Below are 16,800 nucleotides of genomic sequence, written 5' to 3'. Positions count from 1 at the left end.
TTTAAGGTTTATCCTATGCTTGGTTATCATTTGCTATCCTGGATACTCAGATAAAGCTGGAAATACACAAATATATAAACATATATAAACAAAAATATTAATGTGACTATTTACATTTCTTGCATCTGTGACTTGACTTATAGGAAATCTAGTGACTTACAACAGATGATGTCATCTCTTCTACTTCTAACACTTGCCCAACATCAGGTAACAAAGGCTGTCATCTCATTATTACTGAATAACACATAACAGCTTAATACAACATACAGAATAAGAAATACTCACAGTCATTTATCTTAAGGCAAAATGAGTAATTGAAATAATATATGCATTATCAGCTGGAATGTCAAACAGTTCGCATTAGCTTATCTTCTTTGTTTCACAGTGACATTTTTGTTTGCTGGGGTTTCTATAATTTTTCTCTCTATGACTATATAATACCATACTACTACCTACTATTTCCTTAGGGTAGAAACCCTAAAGAAATCCATTATTTCATTCCAGCTGCCATAAATGGCTACTACCATAGTCCTGAAAAGCCAAGAGGAATTATTTGCATTGGACTATCACTAATTTGTCACCTTTAAAAAATATTAACCTAATGCAGTTGTACAAGTCATGATTTAACCTTTTGAAGTTGGGTTTCCTCATTTTAAAAGGATGTATTGTAAAACTCATTCAAAATAGGTTTAAAAGATAGCAACAACATGAAAACAATGTTTATATAGTAGAAATAAAACATACAAAATTATTTCTAATAATATATTAACATTTCACACTGTTACGGCATGAATGGTGTGAATTGAGTCCCCCCTCACCCAGTTTTATTATGTCAAAGTCCTAATTCCCAGTATCTTCAGAATGTGACAGTATTTGGAGATGAGGTCTTCGAAGAGTTCATTAAATTAAAATGAGATTGTTGGGGTTTAAACTACCCACTCTGTGGTATTTTCTGAAGCAGCACTAGCAAACTATTACAGACACTTTGCAAAGTCAAGTGTTTTATTTCAGTTTAGAAAGGGGCCATCTTTTTTGGTAAATTATTTAAATGATCAGTACTGGAGGAAAAGTATGCACTTGAGTTGACTTACAGACAAACCAAATGCCTTTAAAAAAATCCCTTGACTTTCGGAAGCAAGGGCAAAAATGAACTATTGGGATTTCATCAAGATCAAAAGCTTTTGCACAGCAAAGGAAACAGTTAACAAAATCAAAAGACAACTGACAGAATGGGAGAAGATATTTGCAAACGACATATCAGATAAAGGACTAGTGTCCAGAATCTATAAAGAACTTAGCAAACTCAACACCCAAAGAACAAATAATCCAATCAAGAAATGGGCAGAGGACATGAACAGACATTTCTGCAAAGAAGACATCCAGATGGCCAACAGACAGATGAAAAAGTGCTCCATATCACTCGGCATCAGGGAAATACAAATCAAAACCACAATGAGATATCACCTCACACCAGTCAGAATGGCTAAAATAAACAAGTCAGGAAATGACAGATGCTGGCGAGGATGTGGAGAAAGGGGAACCCTCCTACACTGTTGGTGGGAATGCAAGCTGGTGTAGCCACTCTGGAAAACAGCATGGAGGTTCCTCAAAATGTTGAAAATAGAACTGCCCTATGACCCAGCAATTGCACTATTGGGTATTTACCCTAAGGATACAAACGTAGTGATCCAAAGGGGCACATGCACCCGAATGTTTATAGCAGCAATGTCCACAATAGCCAAACTATGGAAAGAACCTAGATGTCCATCAACAGATGAATGGATCAAGAAGATGTGGTATATATACACAATGGAATACTATGCAGCCATCAAAAGAAATGAAATCTTGCCATTTGCGACAACATGGATGGAACTAGAGCGTATCATGCTTAGCGAAATAAGTCAAGCAGAGAAAGACAACTATCATATGATCTCCCTGATATGAGGAAGTGGTGATGCAACATGGGGGCTTAAGTGGGTAGGAGAAGAATAAATGAAACAAGATGGGATTGGGAGGGAGACAAACCATAAGTGACTCTTAATCTCACAAAACAAACTGAGGGTTGCTGGGGGGAGGGGGTTTGGGAGAAGGGGGTGGGATTATGGACATTGGGGAGGGTATGTGCTTTGGTGAGTGCTGTGAAGTGTGTAAACCTGGTGATTCACAGACCTGTACCCCTGGGGATAAAAATATATGTTTATAAAAAATAAAAAATTAATTAAAAAAAAAATCCCTTGACTTTCTTTCTCAAATATATATTGAAATTTTGCTCTTTGTTTCTTGAGGCTTAACATCAGTTTAACAGTAATTTTTAAGAGTATGTCTTGAATGACATCTTAAAGATCTTTTATTTTTATTTATTTGACAGAGAGAGAGATTACAAGTAGGCAAAATGGCAGGCGGGGGTGGGGGGGAGCTGGGTCCCCACTGAGCAGAGAGCCCGATGCCGGGCTCGATCCCATTACCCTGAGATCATGACCTGAGCCCAAGGCAGAGGCTTAACCCACTGAGCCACCCAGACACCCCTTGAATGACATTTTAATATATGTTATAGGCTTTCCTTTTCTCAAGTTTTTAGAAGTAGTGTCTCTGGGAGCACCTGGGTGACTCAGACACTGAGCATCTGCCTTTAGCTCAGGTCATGATCCCAGGGTCCTGGAAATGAGTCCTGAATCAGGCTCTCTCTGCTCAGTGACTTAGCCCTGTCACTCTTCCTCTGTGCTGGCTAGCTCTCTCTCTCTCGAATAAATAAAATCTTAAAAAAAATAAAAATAGTAGTGTCTCTGTTTTATTACTTTTCCTCCATTTTCAACTTAAATGCAAATAATTTTGACCAGTTTTTACGATTAAACATGGATTCACATTAGGCAGTTAACAGACTTAAACATTTTAAATGTAACAGTCTTTAAACAGACATTTTTCCAGTGGTACATAAAATTTTTGTGAGTTGCATCCAAATTTATTGGATTTTAGGGGTGCCTGCATGGCTCAGTAGGTTAAAGCGTCTGCTTTCAGCTTAGGTCGTGATCCCAGGATCCTGGGATCCAGCCTTGCATCAGACTGTCTGCTCAGCAGGGAGCCTGCTCCCCCATCCTCCACCCGCCTCTTGTGATCTCTGTCTGTCAAATAAATAAATAAATAATAAAATCCTTAAAATAAATAAATAAATAAATAAATAAATAAATAAATGGATTTTAGTCAAAAGAAAAAGATAATCCTAATTTCCAGAATTGAAATCTCATATTCAAGATGTTTGTTACATTTGTTTTTAACATGTTGATTTACTGGCTAATTCAGCAATATTTAGTGCAAGTAATTATATTTTAGCTAAAGTAATTTTATTAAGTATCTGTTGTGATTAATAATAATAGAGATAATAATGATGATGGTGATGGTAGTGATAAACTGTTTTGACCTGGCTGTCTACCAGGAACTATTGTGTGTGATCATATTTAATACTTAAAATCTGCAAGATAAATATTACTATTCCCATTTCACAAATAGGGAACTTTAAAATAGGTTAAATATTTTACCAGGTTAAGATAACCTGAACTGGAAGTAAGATAGAGACCAGAACAAAATTTAATTTCCCCAAGACCATACTGTTCCTTAATACTTTTATATCAACATTCAATTTTTTAAAAAAAAGGTAATTTCTTATTTGTACAAGATAGATTTAAAAAAATACAGTCTACTCTGCTTACTCCATCATGGAATCTAACATGCTAAAATATTTTAAAATATACACATGAAAAGTATATTGTTTGTAGTTATTAAAACCACTAAGAAACTGCAGAGTTTATAAAAAAGTGATACTTCTTATTTTGTAGTATTTTTTATTAAATAGAGAATTAAATTTGGCATAGAATAATTTTGAAAAAGTAAATGGTTTTCAGCTACAGTTCATATGTTCTTGAACACTTACTTTTTGTCACATTATCCAGCTCTTCAATAAAGTATTTGCACTATAAAGGACCAATACAATTTCTCTTACAGAAGTACAAAGATCTGTAATAGTCTGGTATAAACTCTTCCATATACCTCTGTTCTGGCTCAAGAGTAAGCCTTATAAAGAAACAGGTCTAACAGTAGGTGAATATATCATACTATGGAATCACAAATTTAAATTAGATGAGATCCTTAATATTTGTTTTGGGAAATATCCATGTTCTGAATCAGGATAACCTATTGGTGAAGCTTACTGATTAAATGAAGGAGGCTGACCTCACAAGAAGAATAGGGGATGTGGAAGGATAGATAAATCAGAAATGACTGAAAATCATATCTAGGAAACAACTTACATCTTCACCACCATAACTCAGTCCAGTAAGATTCATCTTGTAGATTTCTGGAATATTTAAGTTAATGGTTGTCAGTACATCAAGTATGTTTATCCTTTGAAGAATTGTTTTAAAAGTAAAAATTAGTCCATATGATGTTCCAGTCATTTAGGTTTCTTGCTTGACCCCAGTTCTTTGTTCCTCTCCATGCATATCTGGGTAACTCTTCCCATATGGCTTGTAGAATAGTGGGAGGGGCACAAAATCTTAAATTTGAATCCCATTTTGAAGCAGGAAATGTTTACCTCTCTGTACTACTTAAGTTTTCAGAGTCTCTATTTTCTTCTCTGGGAAGATAATTATTGGCTCTACTCACTTCACATGGTTTTGAGATGATCAGGAGAGATCATCTTTATGAAACCATCTTGTAAATGGTAAACTGTACTTTACAAACAATAGTGATTATTTTTCAAGATTTCAATTGAAATCAACTCCCCCTTGAAATTTTCATACTCATGGCTTAGAATTAATTGCTCTGTCCTTTTGCCCAGACTTCTGGCACTTAGATCCTATCTATTATCAGATTTATTTCTGCAAGTGCCTTTTTTTCCAAATAGTTTTTAAAGGTAAAATATTGTATGTTTTCATTACTGTGTCCTACAGTGTGAACAATGCTTATTGAAATAAGTGAATGCCATCTTGGAATAATTTTAATTTTAAGTTGTTAGACTTTTTTTCAGTAAATATTTCTTTATTTTATAAATTAAGGACCTCATGACTACTAAAATTACATTTTTCTAATTTAGAATAAAGCAGCCTTGGTAGATTATATTTTATATAGGTAATCATTTTTTTCATGTGATTGTTAGATATTGAAGAAAATTGTTATTAAAGTTTTTCTGTGCATCTATTTTTAGACTTTTTGTCTAAGTTGCTTTTCTCTAAAAATATTTCTCACAATAAATAGACTATATAGCCAAAGCACTTACCTCAGAAAACTCTGCAAAGTTTATTAGCATACTTAGTTCTGTATCACTTTGTGTAGAATTTTAACTTCTTTTACCATCTGTCCTTTATTCAACAGATGTATTATTGCATTTTGTAATGTATTTATCTACACCACCTTAGATTTATTTAGAAATTAAGTACTTTAGATTTATTTTGTCCTTGTGCTAAGTGTAATTTTACTTTCATAAATTAGAAATGATAAAAAAAATATACAGCAGATTATGGTTTTGGGCTTTTAAAAGAATAAATCAAACTCTTCTGTTTAGGTTATTGAATTGGAAGATCGGCTAAAATCCTATGAGAAAGGGTCAAGAAAAATAAAAGAAGGGAATAAAAAATTAATGAAAGAAAATGACTTCCTGAAATCCCTCTTAAAACAGCAACAAGAAGATTCAGAGGGCAGAGAAAAAGAACTAGAACAGCTGCAAAGGGGGAGTAAAGAAGTAGAAAAAGATAAAGCTGAACTTCAGGTAAAAATCGGTGAGCTGGAGAGAGAAGTCACTTCCCTAAGGAGACAGGTGGCTGAAGCTAATGGATTGAGAAATGAAAATGAAGAACAGATGAATTCAGTGGAGAAATTGCAGCATTCAGCATCAGCAGACAAAGCTAAATCTGAGATGGCCGCCGCCGAAGTGAGGTCTGGACAATATGACTGTAAGACAACAACGACCAAGGTTAAATTGAAAGCCGGGAAGAAAAAGGGCTCTGTGGGTCGTTACCACACTGTTCTCAATCACTCCATCAAGGTTATGAGCAGTGTGTTTGAGAACCTCAACAAGGACGGCTGGGAGGATGTGAGTGAGAGCAGGTAAGGCTCTCATTAGCTTAGCTCTGTGGTGGGGACACTGTGCATATGTAAAGCACCAGCAAATGGAGATTGAATTTCAACTACTGTCGATTTGGTATTCAGAAAAAATACTGTCAGATCCTTTGAAATATCTTGGGAGGTCTTGTTCTGAGCTTATTGACTGAAATTTGCATGCAAAATTAGCCACAACTGCATGAGTATTTGAATAGGTGCCAGGAAACCCAAAAGAAGGCAATGCTTGATTTCTTCCAGTGATGCTATTTTCATGCAGTCATGAGGCTTGAAATTGACAGTTTGGCAGGTTGATTTAATTTGCTGGCCCTTTGCATATTCACCACTGACAGCTAAGGATTCCCAGGCAAGCCTACTAAGTCGGTTTAGTTATCTTGTGACATGCCAACCTGGGAGGAGAAACATTTTTCCCCCTTAATTTAGTTAGATAAATTTTGAATGACCCATTTCAGCTTGTTACCAGATGTCTACAAGCTGTTTAACATCCTTTAAATTAAGAACCATCTTCACTAATTATTTCATGTATGTATTTATGCAAAGTCATTGTACTAACTTTAATTGAATGGTGGTTAAAAATTAGTTCTTTAAAGGTAAAGCTCTATAAATTCCTAGCCCTAAGTTATATAACACCTAGTGAATAGCAACATGGGAATAATAAAAATCTGTAACACTTCTTTTCCTTACCCCTGGCTATACAGTCGTATACATACTTGAAGCACATAGGTAAAACCACAAAGGCAAATGGATAGCAGAACACATCTTTTGTGGGAAGTTTACTGTTGCCAGAATTGCTAACAATTTGAACAATTTTCCATAATTCTGTCTTGTTTTATAATGGCATGTATTTTCCCAAGTTTTTTGGTTTGGTTTTTTGTTGTTTTGTTTTTAAACCCCCAAAGAGAACTGTTTTAGATTTGGGATATCCCTAGATAGTGTAGGGGTCGAAGAGTTTTCCTTTCTTCCCTTCGAGGTTCCTTGACTGGTTTAATAATGAAATTGATATAAGACAGATTAACAGGAGGAAAACAAAGAGAAGTTCAATCACATGCGTACCTCATTCCTACGTGGGAGAGACCCAAGAAAACTGAGTAAGTCCTCCAAATGGCCAAAACCTTCTCCTTAAATACAGTTTTCAGATGAAGACAAAAGAAGGTGGGGTCAGCGATTCAGTTATGGGAGGTTATTAGGAAAAGTACAGTAAATAAGGGGGGAAGATTATTATGCAGATTTAAGTCATTGTCTTCTTCATGACAAGAATTTTTAGAAACTTAGAGTCGTCCATTTCTTAGAATTTTTAGAAACTTAGAGTCGTCCGTTTCTTCCTGGCACAAGGACGGCAGCACACCTCCAAGTGGAGACAACAACGTATGCATGTAACTGTCTCTTACAAAAAGGTAATGTCTACTTGATTTCCAGAACTTGTTCTGTGTTTGCAGTTTCTTAAAGGTAATTCTTATGCCCAACAGACATATTTTGGGGTGGCAAACTCTGCCCCTGTAATCCCACCTTTGAAACTTCCCTGAGAAGTTTCACAGGCCAGAGGCTAAGCTGATAGATTGCTCTGGATCTCAAGGAACCAGTCTCTGTTCTGAGGATAGGTCAGTTTAGTTAAACAGTTGTGTATTATTTTAGGAGGTTGGTCTTACAGGTGGGCTCCCACAGTTAGACCTATTTTGTGTGAAAAATCAGTCATTTAAAAACGCATTCCTTTGGAAGCAAAATTAAAACAAAAGTTAATGATTAGAGCAGACTATAAACCCAGTCTGAGTCTGAGGTCAGCCAATAGAAAGAAGACATTTCTAGGCAGAGGAGCTGAAGCATCTTCTGCAGTTTAAATAAGTCTGATGATGTCATTGGTTGTTTAGTTGCCCACACAGCAACAGGCATGAAGATTATCAAAACACGAGCTTTTGTGGTGGTTGCTTTGATGTTTGTATCAAGTGACCTAGCTTTAGTTTGCAGGACTTATGGAGGAAAGGCAGCTTTAGATCTCAGTGATTCCAAGTCAAAAGTATAAACATTAGTTTGGAGAGTCATAGCCAAATATTTGAGGAAACCAGAAGAATTCAGGGTTCAGTACAGTTTATAGACAAACAACAAACCCTTGAGACAATAAGAACTAGAATCTAATATCCACAAAGGTAGGTTATTGAAATATAATTAAGCTCTTTCAAATCACCCTAATTTCCATTAAAGGTAACCAAAATAAGCCCAATTTCAATAAACTTGGCGTGGTTATTTACATAAGTCCAGCAAAGAATAGTGGTTGACCATATAGCTCTTCTTAAATCTGCTTTACTGGAATTTTTCATAAGGGGTTTCAGATTGAAATTTCAAAGCTTCTCGAGACCAAGATGCCAGTCCAATGATTTGCCACCAGACTTGCCTGCAATAGCTGTAGATTTGGGTAAATTTCTCTCTTCTTGAGGTCCCCAAAATGTCCTGAGGTTTCTTCACCTGCCAAGAAGTGACCTTCCTTACCAGGAAAAGCTGCTGGGGTACCAGGCTGTTTTCCTAAAAAGTTTTATTGGTTCCATAAAGTCATCTTAGTTCCTAAAAGCTGTCTGGTCATAATCTGAGTCTATGCAAGCTTCTCTAAGATAGGACATGCCAGTCAAAACCTTGGTAATATACCCAATATTCCCAATTCTGTCATGTTACAAGAGAACAGATTCTTGCTGGACTTATGCCAATAAAAAAAAAAAAGATTTCCATGAAAATATAAGAATATTTACTAAGAGTTTCCAAATTCTGGAGGGATTACCTAGGGAGAAAAAGATAAATGTTTCCATCTGTTTACAAAAGACACATTTTACCAAATTGTTGTAAGTCATTGTTAGTTTAAGAGAAGAGGTTTTCTTAAATCTAGAAGAATAAAACATTAAAAACATTAATGATAAAGCAAAGTCACAAAAATTATAATCATTCTCATCAGTTCATTAAGTCTCATGTTACTAATTTTTAATTCTGCTAGAATCAGTTTTTCTATTAGTTCTGGAAACTCTTACCCAGTTCAGTTTTATGATCTTAAAGTTATAAGAAATGGGTATTTTAAAATATTTTCCATGAGTCTTCTTGGAGATGAAGCATTTTCCAAATATTACTGCTAAAGTTTAAGAGTAGGGGCACCTGGATGGCTCAGTTAGCTATGTGTTCAACTCTTTTGTGTGTGTATGTATGTTCACTCTTGATTTCAGCTTAGGTCATGATCTCACGGTCAAGACATCAGGTTCTTCACTGGGCATGGAGCCTCCCTTAAGATTCTCTCTCCCTCTTCCTCTACCCCTTCCCCTTTCCATAAGCTTGTGGTCCCTCTTTCTTTAAAAACCAACAAACAAACCATTAAAATTTCAGAGTAAAACAAGAACTGTGTAAAATGACAGAATTAAAAATGGCCATGGTTAACCATCTGCTGAGAGTTCATTACAATGCAATTGGCAAGGAAATGTTGTTATTTCTGTGGTATATGTACTTCAGGATAATAACTAGAACTGTAAGTGATAACATTATACCAGGACAAGTCAGATTTTTAGGAATTTCATGCAAATTCCAGAACACTTAAATTGATACTTTTATCTACAAAAATATAATCAAATAAGTTTAGCATCACATTTTTTACAATATTTCTCATGTAACTTAATGAACTAAATCAACCTAATTAGGTTAGTAACTTTTGAGATATTCCAGGGATCATGTTTAGTATCTTAGAATTTCTTCTGGGTCAGAGACTTCATTTAGAATTTGATTTTGGGAAGTTTGTCAAAAATATCGAAAGGTTTTGGACAGTTGACTAAATAGGATCATAGTTTACCATGAGCTAATACTTAGTTACCTATTTAACCAATACTATAAAGACTTCACAGGCAAATACAGAAGCTTACACAGTGCTCATCAAAACTTAGCCATTTTTATATCGAAAGGACTAGACTTACATAAGTAATAAAAAACTTGATTATAAAAATAATGAGGCACAGGGAATTATTTTGATTTAAAAAAACACAAAATCTTTGCTTTCAGGGTACATTATTTTAAAAGGTAAAGAACATTTCATTGTCTCTTACCAAGAATACACCAATAGTCAGAAAATGTCCTTTTACCAGGGGCAAAATCAAACTGAAAAGTTATAGTAGCTTACTTCTGATATTAAAGTTCACTCAATGAAATTAATTCCAATCTTAGCCAGTCCTAGCCATGCATTAGTTCCTTTCTAAAGATTCCCTTCCACAGACTTTCTACAAGTTTCAAGTTTGTCTTGTTTTTCTTCTTTCCCATTTGTAATTAATTGGTTTTACTTTGGGACATACTTTCTTTCCTTCAACAAAATGCATTTCTATTCCATATACCTTTTTTTACTGAAAACACACATCCTACTTATCTTGCATTCAGAAAAGATTATTATTTCTAGTAGTTTTAGTTACATTTACTAATTAGAATTCTTATCCCTTAAAAACCTTAATTTCAGATGCCTGGGTAGCTCAGTTGTTGAGCAACTGCCTTCAGCTCCGATTGTGATCCTGGGGTCCGGGATTGAGTCCCTTATTGGGCTCCCTGCACAGTGGGGAGTCTGCTTCTCCCCCCGATCCTCCACCCCCCTTTGCTCTTTCTCTCTCTCTTTCTCTCTCTCTCTCTCAAATAAAATATTAAAAAAGAACCTTAATTTCTAGTGAAAACTAAGTAAGCAATTGTGAACTGTGTTATACCAGCATTCTTTAGATTGCCAAATTTATAATTATATTCCATAATTTCTACAAACATATGCCCCTCCCCTTTTAAAAATAGTGCATTCTTTCAGTATGATACATGACATCCTTACTAACAGATTCAAATAATTGTTTAATTGCTGTGTAATATGAAGCTGAAAGTAGATAAGCTTATGTTCAGTAATTATTTTATCTTATTTGGAAATGATCTAGATGGTGAATTCACCACCACTGAATTTAACTTAGCTAAACTTTAAAGTTTCAACTTAACAAAGGTATTTGGAAAACTATGTTTTAAGTATATATACTATAAAATATAATTTCCATTAAAAAGTTTATATAAGGGGCGCCTGGGTGGCTCAGTGGATTAAGCTGCTGCCTTTGGCTCGGGTCATGATCTCCGTGTCCTGGGATCGAGCCCCGCATCGGGCTCTCTACTCAGCAGGGACCCTGCTTCTCTCTCTCTCTCTCTCTGCCTGACTTTCTGCCTACTTGTGATCTCTCTCTCTGTGTCAAATAAATAAATAAAATCTAAAAAAAAAAAAAAAGTTTATATAAACGCTCTTAACCCACTAACAACTGTCTGAATCACTCACTTCCAACAATTGTGTTTAGACTACCCATGAAAACGTCATGAGACATTAGACACAGCCAGCCATCATCCCAAGTTTTTTTTTTTTCTTGCTGACAAATTTTCTAAGAGATGCAACATGAAATTACTTGATTAGTAAACCCAGGCAGAATAAAAGTTGTATTTCTGCATTATATTCAGTGTTGGTAATGCTAATGTATTAGAGTTTTGATTATACCAATGAACTTAACTAGTTTTTATTTACCAAAGATTATCCCAGGTCATGTGAACTTGAAACACATTTGGCTCCATTTTTGTTACATTTCTGAGAATTCAGTTTATGTGTATGTTTAATTTTCCTTATGTGAATTAAATAGAAGTCTTTCACAAATTAATTTTGGTAATACTATCTGGAGGCAGAAAAATATCACATATCTACAGTGTACGTATACAGACACACAGTGTTAGCTGGGAGATGTATGATAATGTAGAATTTACTAGTAAAAGAAGAGTAGGAATGAGTGAAGTTTCTTTTCAGATGACTTCTTGTTTGTATTTACTAATATTTGTGGAGAAGACGCATGTTTTTTCATTTGCCTAAATTTCTTTTTTTTTTTTTAAAGATTTTATTTATTTATTTGACAGATAGAGATCACAAGTAGACAGACAGGCAGGCAGAGAGAGAGGAGGAAGCAGGCTCCCAGCTGAGCAGAGAGCTTGATGCATGGGCTAGATCCCAGAACCTTGAGATCATGACCTGAGCAGAAATCAGAGGCTTAACCCACTGAGCCACCCAGGTGCCCCATCATTTGCCTAAATTTCAAATGAGCTTTCCCCCTTTTGCTCTAGTTTGATAAGACTTACCTCCATGAAATGTGTAAAATATTTGCATCTCAAAGGTATGGGGAAGGAATGCAGGTTCCTCTAAAAAGAACTTTGCTTTCCTAAGGCCAATATTTACCAGCTTTTTGAAACAAATAGGGAAAGTTTAGGGAATAGTAAAAAGGGTTGGTAGACCTTGAATTGTTTCTGGAGCCATACCTATGGTCCTGTAAAGACTAGATATGTAAAACAAGGATAGCTGTCTTCAGTTCCTCAAAGAATTGGGTTGTTGGGAAATGATATCAAAGAACTGTCACAAATATCTAGCTATGTTGAAATGTTCTTCTTTCCTTTGGGTACATTTAGCTTAGGAGAAGCGCTAAACAAAATAAAACAAAACAAAAACCAAGTCCTATCAGGCAGTGCATATCAGCCTTGTTCATAAATTTAGTCTGACTGGTAGGTTTCCATCTAATTTTCTACCTTTTTAATCTATCCACTAATTGCAGGAGATAATCCACTTTAAAAACTTTTTTTTTAAGAAGTTTGCCTAAATTTCACAAAGACAGAGATCACAGGTAGGCGGGGGGAGGGGGGGAGTAGGCTCCCTGCCGAGCAGAGAGGCCAATGTGGGGCTCTCTATCCCAGGACCCTGAGATCATGACCTGAGCCGAAGGTGCCCCAACTTAAAAAAACTTTTGATGATCCTTCCTTAGTTTAATAAATTCTTTAACTTGGCTCTTAGGTCATCCTTTGGCCGAGGAGTGAAAGATAGCTGAGGAGCATTGCCCCCAGTCTCGGAGTGGTTATTGTGAAGGTAATCTCTTTAGACTGGAAAAGCAGTTCAGACGGAGATTTAGAAAAACATGAGAATTCAGATAAAGAATCATAGAGGGAAGCAGTAGGAATCATACCAGCCTTAACAACTTTTGTTTTAAGCAAAAACAAAATCAAAAGCAAAAAATAAAATTGGGTCTTTAGTTTTTCAGTTGTCCAATTTTCCAAATATCCACCTCACTTTTCTTTTTTGATGAGAAACTCCTCTGCAAAATTTGCATTTTAAAGAATAGCTCTTAGGTCCTATAGATGATGGGGGCAGAAAACTTATATCACAAAGGCATAGAGAAAATAAGTTTTTTCCAAGATGGAGTTTTGATGTTATATTTGCCTATTATTAGAGGTTCAGGGTAATTTAAATTGTTCTTTTTTTTCTCAAGTGCAGGACAATTCTGTTTCCAGTGCCTCAATATCTACAAGCAGTCTGAGATTGAATAGGTGAGGCCTGAGGATTGGTAAAGATGGGTGACCTCCAAATTGTTTTTAGAACCACATTTCAGGTTTTGTAGAGATTTGCAGAGAGGTGGGGCGGGTTTAAACAAGGGTCCCGGATATCCAGAGGATCTTCTTCAGGGACAGGGCGTTGGAGATAAATAGGTGTGGAGGAGAATAGAATCTACATTAGATATGGATCCTATTTTTTCTTCTGAATATAATTTCTGTTATTTCATATTGTCAAGGGAGTCCTTAGAGCTAGCTGTTTTTTAAGTACAAACTTACTTGCCTCTGTTAGGATTACCTTGATTTTATAAAAATTCCAAAGCTCAGGGGTGCCTGGGTGGCTCAGTGGGTTAAAGCCTCTGCCTTCAGCTCAGCTCATGATCCCAGGGTCCTGGGATTGAGCCCCATGGCGGGCTCTCTGCTCAGCAGGGAGCCTGTTTCCTCCTCTCTCTCTGCCTGCCTCTGCGTAGTTGTGATCTCTCTGTCAAATAAATAAATAAAATCTTAAAAAAAAAAAAAAATTCCAAAGCTCAGACTTTGGGATCTCCCGATTGGATGGGGGCCACCAAATGTGGAGCCAAGTGACACCTGCAGTGAAAGAATTCATCTGAGGCAGAACAAAAGGGAAAGAAATAATAACCTGGAGGGAGTTGTGAGCAGGGCTGTGGAGGAGAGACTGTCTGGCTTGAGGCAGTTGGTGGGGAGCTGTAGTTAAGTGGGGAAGGTGAGGAAGTATGGGAACATACGGAATTTAACTTTCCTGGTACTGTGTCTGAATGTAGGTCATCCTTGGTCAGCTAGGACTTATATGGATATTTTGATGTGGGTTGCCTAATAGGCCTGTTTGTATTCAGCCACGGGGTTGCTGTGGGCCCTTCTACCTTCGTCAGTTTTCCATTGTTCAAGTTGAGTGCCTATAGGTGGCCTTTACACAGACCACACCCCAGAACAATTAAATCTTAACTTCTGTAGTGGGATACAAGCTTCACGATTTTTTGAAGCTCTCCAACTAATTCCAATATGTAGACTAGTTTGGGAACCATTGTTCTAAATGATCAGTGGGTCAAGTCCCTTGTCTTCAGGCAGGTAATAAAAACTTAAAAACAGGGCACCTGGAAAGCTCAGTCACTTAAGTGTCTTCCTTTGGCTCAGGTCATGACCCCGGGGTCCTGGAATCAAGTTCCGCATCAGGCTCCTTGCTCAGTGGAGAGTCTGCTTATTGCTCTTCCTTTGCGCACCCCCATCACCCCGCTCGTGATCTCTCTTTTTCTCTCTCCAATAAATAAATAAAATCTTAAAAAAAAAAATTGATGAAGGTGAGGAAGAAGGACCAAATCTGCATTCCCATTTCTTTTTTACTTTTTATAAGGGTTTCTTCCTCATTCTCAAAAGCCATTAGAGATAAAATCCTCCTTAGCTTAAAACTCACTAAGCATTTATCTATGTCTTCAAGGAAATTCTAGTTTCAGCTACTAATTATGTCTCAGCCGGTGATCTTTCCACTCTTCATAATAGAAGTGCTGGGGATTACTCATGTGTGAGTATATATATACACGAATAAATACATGAAAGCTAAGTAACACAGTCAGTTCTAATTTCATCACATTAGTGCTTGTGCAGATGGTCACATATTTTGGGAGATGTATCACAGTATCTCTTAAAACACAAGATTGTCATTTAAGTTGCTTAGCGGTGAAACTTGATTTTATACTGTGACGATTAAGTGTTACATTTCCTGCCTGACGGAACATTCTCAGGAATCACTCAGCTGCAAAAAAATTCTCAAACAATTAGAAATCCCACAGGGGAGCCTCAGGACTTTAGAACATTCTATTTCTTTTAGTTTTTCATAGTCTGAAATATAAGAAATGTACTTGAAAACTGAGAAAAATAGAACCTTGTCCTTTATATATGTATATAAAATACTATATCATATAATTATTAGCTTATTAACATTTATATATTTATGAATGTTCATTTCTCATAGTTGAACAGCATTATAAAGACATGCTGTCAAATGACAAAAATAATACAATTTCGTAACAAGTTTGAAGTCCTTTATTCAAGAGAAAACAGTCCATGGACTGGGAGAGTACTGTGCCTAGCAAGCTATGGCACACTCTTCCTAAGGATTTTGGGAAAGAGGGAGTTTTATAGAAGTAGTGCAGGGGCACCTGGGTGGCTCAGTTAGTTAAGTATCTGCTGTGGGCTCAGGTCATGATCCTGGAGTCCTGGGATCGAGATCCGTGTCGGACTCCCTGCTCAGCGGGAGCCTGCTTCTCCCTTTGTCCCTCCCTCAAATAAATAAATAAAATCTTTTAAAAAAAGAAGTAGTAGTAGTGCAGAAAACAGGGCATGGTTAGCTTGAGATCAGGGATTATTTTTTTTATAAGGCCAATATGTCCTGTTGTCTAGGGTAAGGTAAGTTGGCTAAAGTTGTGTTGGAGGGTAGTTTCCTTGATGGTAAGGTATTTACCATAAGGGCAGCAGACTTAAGTCAGATTTCTGATGTGGGCCAGGCCATTGGCACAGCCTGCATTCTGTGGGTGTTGATACAAAAATACATTTTATCAATGCTCATTCAGAGATGAGTGTTCATCAGAAAGAGTTGTTAATATCTTGAGAAAGAAAAGCAGGATTTCAGCAAAGCATGTTGGTCAAATTTGTGAATAAAATAATGTTGAAAGGTATAGAAAATACTTTACAAAATTGAATAAAAATCCCCGAAGATAGCAATAGATTGGGAAGATAGAGTAATGCGGAAGACTGCAAGGTCCGTTACTTAGCTGGAGACTGCCAATTGCTCAATGATACAGTGTGAAAAATATAAGACTTTGCAAGAGTATACATACAAATATTGTAAGAGGTTTTAATTAAATCTCGTATGAGTCTACAGTACAATATACATGTCAGAAAAGCTTGCATAATTTTAGTTTGCATCTACCAGGAGTTCTACTAAGGAATTCACATAGTATACTTGGAATATGAAATTGAATTCTGGACATAACGCTCCATGAAGATAAGGCGGAGCATATTCAAGAGTGACCAGGTTGGAAAAGCATCTCAAAAGCACACATAATAGGAATATTTGAATAAGCTAGGGATGTTTTTCTTGAGATGTTTTAAGCATCAAATGACTGTATCCAAATAGTTAAGAGATCATCCATATGGAAAAGGGATTGTACTTATTTGTATGTTCTACTCAACCTCAACACTTTTATTTTCCTTCCATTAATACCAGCTGTTAACATAATATAGATTTTACTTATTTTTCTTGTTATCTGAACTCACCCCATTAGGATGAAAGGTACATAAGGGCAG

General features: G+C 36.2%; 1 protein-coding gene across 4 annotated transcripts in view; it reads left to right on the top strand.

The window, feature by feature from the left end:
- The window catches only part of CNTLN (centlein), a 292,701-nt gene that overhangs the window by 199,814 nt on the left and 76,087 nt on the right, over positions 1-16,800 (top strand). For all 4 annotated transcript variants that reach the window (XM_032307449.1, XM_032307446.1, XM_032307448.1 and 1 more), the window contains one exon: positions 5,555-6,096. In XM_032307449.1, the coding sequence (XP_032163340.1) occupies positions 5,555-6,096 (542 nt within the window). The remainder of the gene's footprint in view (positions 1-5,554; positions 6,097-16,800) is intronic.

This window comes from Mustela erminea, chromosome 12 (assembly GCF_009829155.1).
Source record: "Mustela erminea isolate mMusErm1 chromosome 12, mMusErm1.Pri, whole genome shotgun sequence".
In the NCBI taxonomy this organism is placed as follows: domain Eukaryota; kingdom Metazoa; phylum Chordata; class Mammalia; order Carnivora; family Mustelidae; genus Mustela; species Mustela erminea.
The sequence above is the reverse complement of the archived record's forward strand: the minus strand, read 5'-3'. Positions and strand labels throughout refer to the sequence as shown.